Source organism: Larimichthys crocea, chromosome XI (assembly GCF_000972845.2).
Source record: "Larimichthys crocea isolate SSNF chromosome XI, L_crocea_2.0, whole genome shotgun sequence".
In the NCBI taxonomy this organism is placed as follows: domain Eukaryota; kingdom Metazoa; phylum Chordata; class Actinopteri; family Sciaenidae; genus Larimichthys; species Larimichthys crocea.
In genome coordinates, this window is record NC_040021.1 from 20788117 (window position 1) to 20800259 (window position 12143).

At 41.1% G+C, this 12143-nt stretch overlaps 1 protein-coding gene and 1 non-coding gene across 3 annotated transcripts; one reads left to right on the plus strand and one right to left on the minus strand.

Annotated features, from left to right (window-relative positions):
• Positions 1 to 57: 57 nt before the first annotated feature.
• Positions 58 to 11991, minus strand: ankef1a (ankyrin repeat and EF-hand domain containing 1a). 2 transcript variants are annotated; one of them, XM_027284084.1, is made up of 11 exons: positions 11453 to 11991; positions 10417 to 10624; positions 9784 to 9945; positions 6756 to 6955; positions 6114 to 6260; positions 5784 to 5907; positions 4664 to 5492; positions 3656 to 3882; positions 3295 to 3443; positions 1023 to 1178; positions 58 to 671 (listed from the first exon to the last, which is right to left on the minus strand). In XM_027284084.1, the coding sequence occupies exons 2-11, from the start codon at positions 10604 to 10606 to the stop codon at positions 507 to 509; spliced, it is 2349 nt and encodes a 782-aa protein (XP_027139885.1). In that variant the 5' UTR covers positions 10607 to 10624; positions 11453 to 11991; the 3' UTR covers positions 58 to 506. The 2 variants fall into 2 exon arrangements, with proteins under 2 accessions (XP_027139885.1, XP_010739556.3); XM_010741254.3 differs by having other exon boundaries at positions 11322 to 11991.
• On the plus strand, positions 7170 to 7252 carry trnal-cag (transfer RNA leucine (anticodon CAG)). The gene has a single exon. It is a non-coding gene; the product is annotated as a tRNA-Leu (tRNA).
• Positions 11992 to 12143: the final 152 nt, after the last annotated feature.

Below are 12143 nucleotides of genomic sequence, written 5' to 3' on the forward strand. Positions count from 1 at the left end.
CATGGCCCAGTCTGAAAGTGAGAGTAAACACAGTAGCTGCCAAAATATATGTACAAAATCTTTATATTCAGTTTTCAGTGTCTTTATGTTTCAGTATTTTGACAAACAAATATATATCTGTCTGGTACCACAGAGTTTTGCAAGAGAGTCCCTGCTGAGCTTTATGGTTTTACAGTACTGTATGATGTTGAAAGAAATATGTTAAAGTAGAAATTTAAGAAAAATGTGATAATTAATAAAAGCAGATACTAGAAGATTCTATGTTAACATGATTAAATTCCTCTACTCTCCTCTTTGCAATGTCATTGTAAGTTCTGATATTAAATGACAAGATTAGAAAATCAGGTTTAGCAACAAAATGTTCATCTGTAAATTAAAGCAGCTGTCATAAAAAGAATGAATCCAGAGTAAATCCAACGTCCATAACTGGTCCAGGTGGCCAGTCAGCTTTGGTAACAGGCTATAATTCCTAAATGTCTGAGTGTCTCTCTCTGCCTAACCTCCTTTCAGTCTAGTCTGTCGTTTTTGGCAGCTCCAGTGTTTTCCTCTGGATGTTCTGGCTGAAGCCGTCGCATCATGAAGTCATCAAAGTCCAACTCGAGGGATAAGAGCTCCTTCCGCCTCTCTATCTTTGACATCAGCTGGCTGGTGGTGGGCGGCTTCCCCCAAACCTGACACAGACAGACGAGTTACAGAGAGATACAGACAGACACTGCAAAAAAGAGAACTGTGTCCAATTATTTAGTAAGTTGGCTACAGTGCTGCACTGGAGAAATGCACTTGAGTGACTGCCCAGACTGAAAGTAAAATTTGAAAGTAAAATTTATAGGACTGTATCATGCAGAACCTTCTGGTTGTTAAATTACAATTAAGAAAACAACCTGTTGAAGTATATCTGGATTTGAAACAAGAAATAAGAATGACTTTAGTTCAGTTAAACATTTTGTTAAAACAAAGAAGTAATAACTTCATGCTAAGCGTGCTAAGCAAGGAGATACTACAGTCTATTGAGGGCACTGTACCGTTTTTGGCACAAAGGTGATATCCACAGTGTTGTTTTTTCCTGTAGTGATCCTGGTGTTTTGCAGGATGACGCTCTTTGAATCCTTCTGAGAGGAAGTCTTCCCTGCTGTTGCAGTCGATGTCTCTGCCTGCACTGCTCCTTCTGTAGTAACTACCTGCAGTGGACAACAGGCTTTTCAGATTGGCCTTATTTATCAAAGTACCCTGTGCAGTTGCTACAAATCAAAAGGCCTTTAAGTGTCAGATTAGGGTCAGCCAGACAGAGAATAAGAGGTTAATGAAGAAAGCTAAAGGGGTGTTTAGCTGTGAGACAGCCACATATTTGGGTCACAACATGTAAGTGTAAGATTAGTCAGTTTACAGAACTTACTTCTGGTTTTCAATAAATTGTAGTCGAGGTACAGAATAGATAAGAATATGGGAGATTTAAGCTGCAGTCAGAGGGTAATGGGATTTTTTTTTCAGGTGGACATTACTGTTAACTGTCATTTGTCCAGATCAAACTGTTGCAGAAATAAACAGACGTTTTATTTTGGACAAATAAAATCTGACCCCTCTCCTTCCCTCTCCAAGAAAACAAGCACACAACGTCAAGCTACAAACAGCTGCAGTCGTGGTGATAGTTATTACTTTTCTTGCCTGTAGATGGAGCATATCCAGATTTACATCTGCATTCATAACCTGCAGCTGCAGCTGCTGCGACTCTCTTGCCTGTAGGTGGTGCAGGTTGGACCGGCACTGAAGATCCTGTTCCTCTGCAGTTGGATGATATTATCTGGGCCTGGTTTCACACTAGCACTGTGTCCTTGTCTCAAAACTTTTAGTTCCAAAATCTTGAAGCTACAGACTTCTACTATGAGTAAGACATATGGAGCTTGTTTATACTGAGAAAATCTTAAACACTGAAGCTGCACTGAACCCCTGATGTCTTTTTCAAATATGATAGATGTTAAACTTTAAAGGCTCCTTGGGGCACCCATAACATTTAGCTGACAACAATTTATCAGCAAAGACTGTCCAGTAGAAATAAATCATTTCACTTGCATATGATGGTAGGCGTTATGACTAGCACATGACTTATTATCACAGATTCAAAGCCATAAGTGAGCCTTACCTTGGAATGAAGCATGTACTTTGACTTGAGGGTAAATGCATTATTTACAGTGATAGGCTTGCTCATAAGTCACAGTGGATGAAAGTTTAATAGGCTTATCGGTTTCTTATAGTAGTGAGTTAATTTCTGTAATTCTGTTCATATTCATATTCCATTGTCATTTATTGCAGGCCAGTTTGGTAGGAGCTGAAACAGGAAGTGGGCTATATTGCCCCTGTGTTTTCCTCACTCCATATTGTACCTGTGTGCAAATTTATTCCATCTGATGGACTTTCTTGTCCCCAGAATTGCTGCTTCCAGCTATATTGAGCTATGAATATTCCTGATGTTTGCGTGTGACTTTCAGAGTCCTAATGATAAAATCAATACATTTTGTCAGATTTTAGCCTGATTATAAGGAATGAAAACTGAAGCGCCTCCAGCATGGTCTAGCTGTAACATAACACATCTGTTGTAATTTGCTTACAAGTTGCTGCCTTGCAACAATCAGATCTCTTTACAGGCTTAAGTTTCTTATGCTGAAAGAAGAAGCTGGAGTACACACCAGAGTGGACCAGAGGGGCAGATTACCTCTAGTCAAATGTTGGCTCATATATACATACATTTATATCTTATCCAAGTACGAGTGTCCAAGTACCAAGTTCAAACCAAGTTCAAAAATTGCTCAAGTTATTTTCCTACTCAGACAATTTCTCAAGACTGTGTGTGTGTGGCAGGACAACTATGCCCAATTCAACCTAATATCTGGAAAGTTTACAAAAACTGAAAGAAACTATATTTCATATCTGGATCGAAACTAATTCCTGATATTTTAGATGCTTACTATTAGCCTAAATAAGGCTAAGGCTTTAAGTTTTACTGTAACGTCATCTAAGATGTGTTCAAACAGCAAGCAGTAAGGAGAAAGGTGCTGCAGATATTTGCTGCATACTGTATTGTATGTACAGTATACACTATGTACAGGACTGGTTCAGTGATCAGTGTCTGCAGGAAATTACCTTTTCAAGTTCATGACTCGAGAAAAGGAAAACTTTGTTTCCATAGTGATTGCCATCTTTTTTTCCTAAATGAGCCTGAATAGTTTTTGTGGACAGCAGACAAGAAAGTGTGAAAGTGTTGTAGCAGACTGGAAAAAGATTTTATTTTTTCTTGGGTACCTTTTCTTTAGCAGGTTTAGACTTTTGGGCTTTGCCCCCATTTGCCTTTGCTGTCTCCTTTGGTTTAGGTAGAGAATCCATTCTGTCTTTGACCAAGTCAATTGTCCTGGAATCTGCAAAATCTCTGGCAATGTCGAGGCAGTTTAGTTCTAAAGGAAAATAACATGTGGTCAGTCAGATAACAACTGAAGACACAGACAAAGAGGCAGAGCAATAACTCCCGTGTATTTGTTGTTAATTTGGCTATTTACCTTACATTAATCAGCTACCAGTATGAATTTAAACCTGTTCTAAATCTAATTTATTTCAACATCAGTATTTTTCGAATGAACTTTGATATATTTCGGATGTACACTCAAACCTTTCTTGTTCTCTGCATTGACATCGGCACCCGCCTTAATGAGGGCCTCCACACAGGAGGGTCGAGAGCTCTCAATGGCCCTCATGAGGGGCGTTCCTCCACCGAGGGCCCGGGCATCTACAGTGGCCCCGGCCTCCACCAGAAGTTCAATAATTTCTACTTGGCCAGCATGAGCCGCGTGATGGAGGGGCGTCCATAAGAACTGATCACACACATCCACTTCCGCCCTGCCAGAAACAGATATTATCACGGTGTGTTTAGCTCCTGATCAGGACATTACACACAAAACAATGCATACATGCCATCCAGCATTACTGTTTGTTATTTTGTATTACTTATATCAGCCTTATTGTTTATTTGAACATTAATATAACTGTATCATAGCTGCATTAAGTTACTGGCAATGCAATCCAACCTTTCGTACTGCTGTTGCTTTAGTCTCGGGAAATACAATGCATTCTTTAAAAATGTGTCTTGAAAACAAGACTCTGGCTTTGGCTCACTGTAAACACCAGCTGCTCTTTTGTTGTTTTGCTGTTTGTTGAGAATTCTAGGACCTCTAATATTACCACAGGTAACACCAAATCAATGTCTATTAATTAATTCATACATGTTATATCTAAACTTTTAGGACACTTGCTTCCACAAGTTGTGACAACAACATAGACATATGATCACCTTTTAAGCTAATGTCCAACATTTTAGAAAAAAACTGCTTATTTACACGTCCAGCAATTATGAAGCAACGTCATGACTTATATGGAGTTTTCGGCCGCCTGGTTAATCTAAGTCCAATTTACTACCTTTTAGGTGTGTATTTGGTCTCCACCTACTCCTGGGAAAACATTGGGCTCTTTAGCTGCTAAGTGTTACACTACCAGCTACACATTAACTGAGTCTACTGTTTGGTGCTGAACAGGCAGTATACAAACAGCATAACAAATTGTGGTGAAATCTTTGTTTCCAAATTCTAACACCAAAAAGAAAAGAAAACATAATCTTTCTCACCCCCGACTCAGGAGGTACTGAGCCACCTCGTAGTTGCCACTGGAGCAGGCCACCATCAGCGGGGTCTTGTAAAACTGATCTTGAACATCCACAGGAACCCCCTGACTGAAAGCGAGGTCCAGAGATTCCAGGTCCCCACTTTTCACACAATAGTTGATATTGACGTACACCTTCTCAGGCTTTTCCATGTACCACCCTGAGTCATTCATTATGGGATGTTCTGGCGGGTGATCACGGTCGAATCGACGGATATCTGAGCTGTTGTAGTATGTCTCAATCATGAAGCGGGGAGGCCCTCCATCCGGACGTCGGGGCATATGCTCAGGCAGGAGTGTGCAAATGGGCATGGGGAGGACATATTTACCCTTCTTCTTCTTCTTCCCTCCTTTACCCCCTTTTTCTCCCTTTTTCTTTTTAGGCATATAAGAAGAGAAGAGGAATGGTTTCTTGATGTACTTTACACCTTTGATGAAATCATTAATGTTGACACATCCCTCTTTCCCCTTGTCATGGGCTGAGATGACTGTATGGAGCTGGTCAATTTCGACTGGAGCTTTGAGTTCTTGTAACACTGAAATAAACATCTCGGTGGTAACTATGTCGGATTTGTTCCCAAAGGCTTGCCGCAATTCAGTCTCATAGACATTAGACCAGTCGTGAAGATTCAAGGCCCAGACATCTGACGTGGGAGTGCCACCATCAGATTTTTTGCCTTTTCCTTGTTGCCGTTCTGCTTTCCGTAGGTCCTTGGCTGCTGCTTTGTGACCAGCGTCTTTGGCAATCTGACGTGGGAGCAAACCCTCCTGGTTCTTCAGTTTGGGGTTACAACCTGAACATAGAGTGCAGCTTTAGGAAAAATATAAACACAAGGCAGAATTACTTAATTTCATTTGGGACTGTGTTAACAGCTGCATATTCAATTACTTTCTTCCTTTTTGACTTGACCACGGAGAAAATGTATCACGGAGATATAAGTGTACAACATACAGCTACAAAAAGACACCATGTGACTGCAATGCTTGAGGCAGTAGTTATTACAGAGCTATTTTTGAAAACAAAATATGAAATACACGGCATTGACATCAGGATGCCTTTTAGCGTTTGAACTCTCTCACATCACCTCTCTGTGACAGGAACCTGCAGCAGTTAGCATTGCCCGTGGCAGCAGCATAGTGTAGCGGTGTGCATTCCTCTAAGCTGATCACGCCCATGTCCGCTGAGTATGCAGACAGCACCTGAATCACCTAGAAGACAAAAAATGCCACAGAGCAACACATTACATAATCCAGAAATCTGAAAAAAAGAAGAAAGAAAAGATCTAATGTAGGAAGAGAATCACAATGTATGACTGTATGATTCTCTATGATTCTATGGTACTCAAACAGCTCTTCCACTTTTATTGTCATTATTTGTCATTATTTCAACATTCATTGGCAAGCCAATACTACACCTCTAAAAAGCCCCCCATGGCAGCATAATGCACTGCTGTGAGGCGTTTTTGGTCCAGGGCGTTGGGGTTTCCCCCTTTCTTTAGAATGCTTTTAACAAGCAGCAAGGAGCCGGCCTTGGCTGCCTCCATCAATGCTGTGACACCGGTCTGAGGAGAGAGAGCAAAAAGAGTCTGTCATAGGTTAAACAAACAGCACTAAGAACATCTAGGTCGAAGTATTTATGTAGCTGCCAAGAGCTGTTTGAATTCTCTACATCTTAAGGAAAGAAGCTTCAGTGCTTCCTAGCTCCTTTAGCATAGGGCTTGGACCTGAGGGTGACAAGGGGCCCTGGAGGTGTCGGTTCGAATCCCACTTCTGACAGTAACTTTTCTACTTGGACCAGCCAGCTCTGTCACCCAGCACAACACATAAGTGCAGTCGGATTCTCTGTGCGCCATGGTCATCCTCTCCTAAGTCCTTATGAATTCTCCTTCACATCTTTTCCATCAAGGTCAAGAAAGTGAGTTTAGGAAAGGACTTAGGAGATCACGATCGACTATTTGACCATACCTTATAGTTAAGATACCTGTTCCTTCATACTCCATGCCACTGCCTAATTTCTTAAAATGCCTCAGTGTTAGGTCCACCCATCCAATTTTCACCTGATTTGTTGCATTGGGGTCTGCTCCTGCAGCCAGCATGATGAGACACTTTCGGGTTCCCTCGTGGGCTTTTTCACACATCAACTGGAAGACATGAGTCCCCTGTGTTGACACGTTGTTGGAATCTGCCTGGCACTTCAGTGCTAGTTGCAAGCAGTGGGTGTGGCGCTTAGTGGGTTGGATGCAATAGAACAGCACACCTAAAGTGAGTGAGGGGAAAGGAAAGGGGAATGTTGATAAAAAGTAAGACATAGAGGGATTGAAACAAATGGGAGACACATCTGATTGACTTTTAAGCTTATATCCCAAGAAGAAATCATAATATCAACATTATCTAAACGATTTCGGTCAGATTAGAGCAGCCCATGTACAGATTGAAGAAAGGCAGGAAATCAGTTTTCCAGAGAAGATCACGTCAGGATGGCCGAGCGGTCTAAGGCACTACGTTCAGGTTGCAGTCTCCACTGGAGGCGTGAGTTCGAATCCCACTTCTGACAATAACTTCTCCACTAGCACCAGCTAGCTTTGTCAACCTGTAATCTTATCACTGATATGAGCATCACTGTTTACTTTCATTCCTATAACCATATTAGAGCTGTATTAAGTTACTGCCAATGAAATCCAACCTTTCTTACTGCTGCCACTACAGTCACAGGAAACATAATGCGTTTGTCACTGAGGTTACGGAAAATGATCGTTCATCAAAAATCCATCTACAAAAGAAGACTGGTTTTGGCTGCACTGTGAACAGACACTGTTGTTCTGACCTAAGAAAGAAAGGACATTTGTGTCTGTTCTCATGTTGAGCAGAGGGGCAGAGGTCTGTGTGCTTATGGCTTGGGCTCGAGGCCAACAGAGAAGATTAGATGTCAGGATGGCCGAGCGGTCTAAGGCGCTGCGTTCAAGCTGGGAAACATTCGCCCGTCAAAGAGGGGGGAGATGTCACCTCTGGAGGCATGGGTTATGAATCCCACTTCTGACATTAACGTTTCTACTTAAACCAGCCTGCTCTGTCACCCAGCCAACACATATACCTGAGACAGCAATACACTATTAGCTATTATTAGATTGTATAATTATTTATGCCTTGTGTTGCTGCAACACCTGAATGCCTCTGGGTTTCTACAAAGGCTTATCTTAAACACACCATGAATTTATACACTATGTGTGTTTGGGCCAACAAATCCATAAATAGCCATGCATGGTAAACACCCCACGGTCACATGTTGATCTGCAGCTCATACCACACTCATATTCAGACAAGTTTCACTGGCAGCAATGCTTTCTTTCCTTTCTCTTTACACACATTCACACCTGGAAGCTTCCCAGCACAACCGTAGTCTGATCTGTCGGCCACAGAGCAGCTACACTGGAACACTTGGGCGTTGAATGTTTTCAACAATGGTACTTAAATCACGGTAATGGGGTGAGGTGTGCTGTTCTTCCCCAACCCAGCCTGCCTTTATAATACAGAGGATAATACAGTGTGACTATTCACACTCGGCCTACTGGGTTAAAGGGCTTTGCGAGTGTTGAGACTGGGCCGAACCAGTCTGTGGGGAGGGCAGGATGATATCAGGTTACTCAGCATGTTTCACAGAAGAGGATCACCATTAGTGGTTGATCTGTAATTAGATGTACCCACACGGCCTGACACACACACACATACACACAATCTTGCACACACAGACAAATACAAGATACACTACACAAATTATACAAAAGCCTGCATTCAGCCAGACAAGCACACACAAATAATTTTCTGCCTAACTGAAGTCTGACTTCCTTGCTCTCAAAGGAGTTCCGTTTTTAGAAACTGATGCCCCGGACACACTATAATTGGGATCATTATCACAATTGGTTTAAAAAGGTCCTGAAGAAGAACTTTAGGCTCCCTGATTGGAGTTGTCCAGGATACAACTTCCTCATCAATATCTTAACAGCAGCACCATGCATTTTCATGAGTTGTAAGACAAGGCAAGGCATTCAGGACGAACCTGCCGCTCTAACTTGAGATGGAAAACACCTCAATTTGAGAAATCGACACTTCAAGCTCAAATTAAACTACATTAGAGGAACGGAAGTCGTTCCTTCACCCCTCGTGATTAAAGCCACATGAATTATTGACATTACTGGAACATTCCTGCACATATAAATGAATTGTAGCTATAATTTCAATTAAAAAAAATGTACTTAAGGATTATAAATGTTTTTCTTGTCAAAAATGGTCAGTTGTCTTGTGTTAATCATATCTGCAGTCTATATTTCCAGTCTTGTGTTACAGTCTTGTGATATTTAGAAGTAGGGCAATTCTCTCTTTTACATTAAGGCGAGAGAACAAACAGACACAAAGATGGCCAGTGATTGTGCCTTTATATGTATATCTGTATATGCCTTCAATCTGCTAATATCATCTACTAGAATAGTCCAAAACTTAAAAGTGTCCACTTTTATGTGATTTGTGATTGAAGAATCTACAAGCAACAAATATGATTACAAAGATTTTAAACAATTCAAGAATTTCATGTCTGCCAATTATTGAATAACCAAATAATCTTTATAGCCCTCGTGCAATCTTTTATTTTGTTTGACAGAAAATACATTACATCATGAAGTACCCATATTTAGACTGACTGCATTGATCATTGCTAGCCTTTGTCCACCTCTTTTTTAAATTCACTGCATGCCTTAGATGGATCTGACCACATTTATCAAACATCTAGTACTTCTGCTCTGTGGACCTCTGTTACTGTGCACCTGGCTGTCTCATTCTCTCATTCTACTCAGTCATAATGCTTCTTCTTTCATTTCCAGCATTTCTATGCAGATTTCTATGTTCAGGTTGTTTTTATTGTTCACTTGTCATTTTAAAATTTCAGCTGCAGAACTAATCAATTTACTTACCTAATTTAATAAAGTATTAAATCTATCAAGTACTACTCCACGTATCTGCCCAAGTATTTCATTTTTACAGAACTAACCATCTACACATGCCATATGGCAAATAGCAATGCCTGGTACTGCTCACCTTTGCTCTCATTGTCTTGAAGCCTCAGGTTAGCATTGCTCTTTGCCAGCAGTTCCAGTATGGCAACATTGCCCTGCTCAGTGGCTAACATGGCCGCGGTGCGACCATTCTTGTCCTGGGTGTCAGGGTGCGCTCCCTGTGAGAGAAGGAAGCTGACCAGGTCTGTAAGGAGTCACAGAGAGTAGACTATCAGTCAGGGGCACACTACTTGGAGTACATTTGGCTAAATTTCTCTTTTGAATTGAAAGTCTTAGCACAAACAACTCTACTCAAGACTACTATTCAGCAGTAGAGCACTCTAGACATAGAAGCAGTTAAGTAGAGTTGAGTAGAAGTAGTAATAGACTCTTATAAACCCCAGACATTACTAAGACATTACTAAGGCCACTTTACAGTAATAAAGTTTTGCATTAACATGCACTGAGGTGAAAAATACAAGAAAGAACTCAGGATAACAATGCAGGAACTTGGGGAGTTGCAGACACTTAAATCAAATCACATTACAGTATACTGGATATTCACAGTATTCACGTTATGCAGACATACTGAATATCCAAAAATATTTTTTGGGGGAGATCAAATTGCTTCTGTAAATATTGCATATAATCTGATGGAGTAAAAGAGGCTTGTCACCCTGATCACTGTGTGAGACTGCGACGTGAAGCACCCCTGTGCCATCTTTTGGCTCGGTGAGATTGATGAGGTTCTCAACCCCGAGCTTCACCATCTTCTCTATCTGCTCCTTGTCCCCTTCATGGACGCACTGCAGCAGGCGGTAGATTTGAAGGACCTGCAGGCGGCCCTCTGCAACCCGGCCTTTCATTATGGAGTTAGACAGAGGCTGGCGGAAGGAAGAAGAAAAAAAAGGGGGGGTCCTGATAATTGTGTAGCCAAAAGACATTTTATTCAGGTTGGTAATACCTTAATTCAGCTTTTATACAAGTATAGTATAGTTGAGATTTTTCCACCTAAAACAGTCAAGTTTGACCCTTTTCACAGCAGACATTTTGACATGGACTAGTAAACTCAGGTGTTTCCAATTATACTAATTCAGGTTCAGTTCCATTTAGTGCAGCAGAGCCTCTACAGTGAGCTGACATACACCACAGCAGCACTGAATCTCTCTGACCTGAATGGAACTGGACCTTAATTAGTATCATTGGTAACACCTGTGTTGACCCGACTATGAGGTCTATTTAACTCAAACTGGGACAACACTGAGTAATATTCTTTATACAACACATTTTAAGTAAGCTAGGTTACTTAAAATAAACACAACGTTAGTTTAACTCTAATAGATAGAGCTATATATTTACCTTAATCATAAACTGACTATTTATAGTTAATTATGACGCAGCACTTTTTCACTGCTTCTGACCCTTTGACCTTTTTTGACCGTTCACTGAACGTTACACTTAATTAAAACAACCCCACCTGAGCCTCAAAAACACTGTAAATGAAACGTTTGTCGACATGAACATGAAATGAAAAGGCATTGTAGACTGATAGCGTCACTTGTAGCTTCAGACATCACCCACCTGCACACTGAGGGTTCAGGGGACAACTTTAGCTAGCAGCCACTCTGCGTGTCCTTGTTTGGCACGAACTTCTTTAGCCTCTTACCGCGGTGTCCCTAAAAGTCCATTAAAGTCTTTGTTTGTTCACGTACCCACTACGTTTGGACGACGAGGACACTTATCCCGACTTTCTCCACTTCCTTGTAAAGCACAACCTCTCACTTTATGTAAGCCGGAGGAAGAAAACAAACTCAGCTCCATGGCAACGGAACGCGTGAAAATCCCGGGAGGGACGTTATGCTCTTTGGTATGGTCTGATGCTGCATTCAAGTGCTGCTGATGAGCTCGTTAATATGACAATTACAGCCCCAAATACGACTGCCGCGGGGAAAGATACACATTACAATAAAGCGTGTCATATATATGAACAGCCAACTAAACTACACAACATAAATACAGTAAACAAAAGTAAACTGAGTAAAAATCAAATTATGGAATAACATTTCTCCAGCCACACTTTACTCCCTAAATGTCATTTTTTAGGGGTCAGAGAGGTCCTACTTCTGTGGCATAATAATCCCAATCTGACTGGTTTTATTATTCTTCATATCTTTATTATTTATTAGCCCACAAAGGGATTGCTACTCTTCCTGGGCTCCACACAAAGCTGCAAGTATCAACACTGTACGTCCCATCTGAACATGCATCCTTACATCCTTAAGTAGCCAAGGTAGAATTACCGATTCTTTGCCCTTGACCGCCAGTGCATAGATCAATTTACATAGTTTTGTTTGTGTGAGTGACAGTAGTAATGACAGCTATTGTGGGCAGAGGGGCTTATGA

What these genes read in the sequence shown, in the direction of transcription:
- ankef1a (XM_027284084.1), bottom strand. Translation starts at nt 10,606, where the DNA reads ATGAAAGGCCGGGTTGCAGAGGGCCGCCTGCAGGTCCTTCAAATCTAC. An exon ending in AGTCTCACACAGTGATCAGG is followed by an intron (nt 9,946 to 10,416) that starts GTGACAAGCCTC and finishes GACTCCTTACAG; the next exon opens with ACCTGGTCAGCTTCCTTCTC. An exon ending in TCAAGACAATGAGAGCAAAG is followed by an intron (nt 6,956 to 9,783) that starts GTGAGCAGTACC and finishes CACTCACTTTAG; the next exon opens with GTGTGCTGTTCTATTGCATC.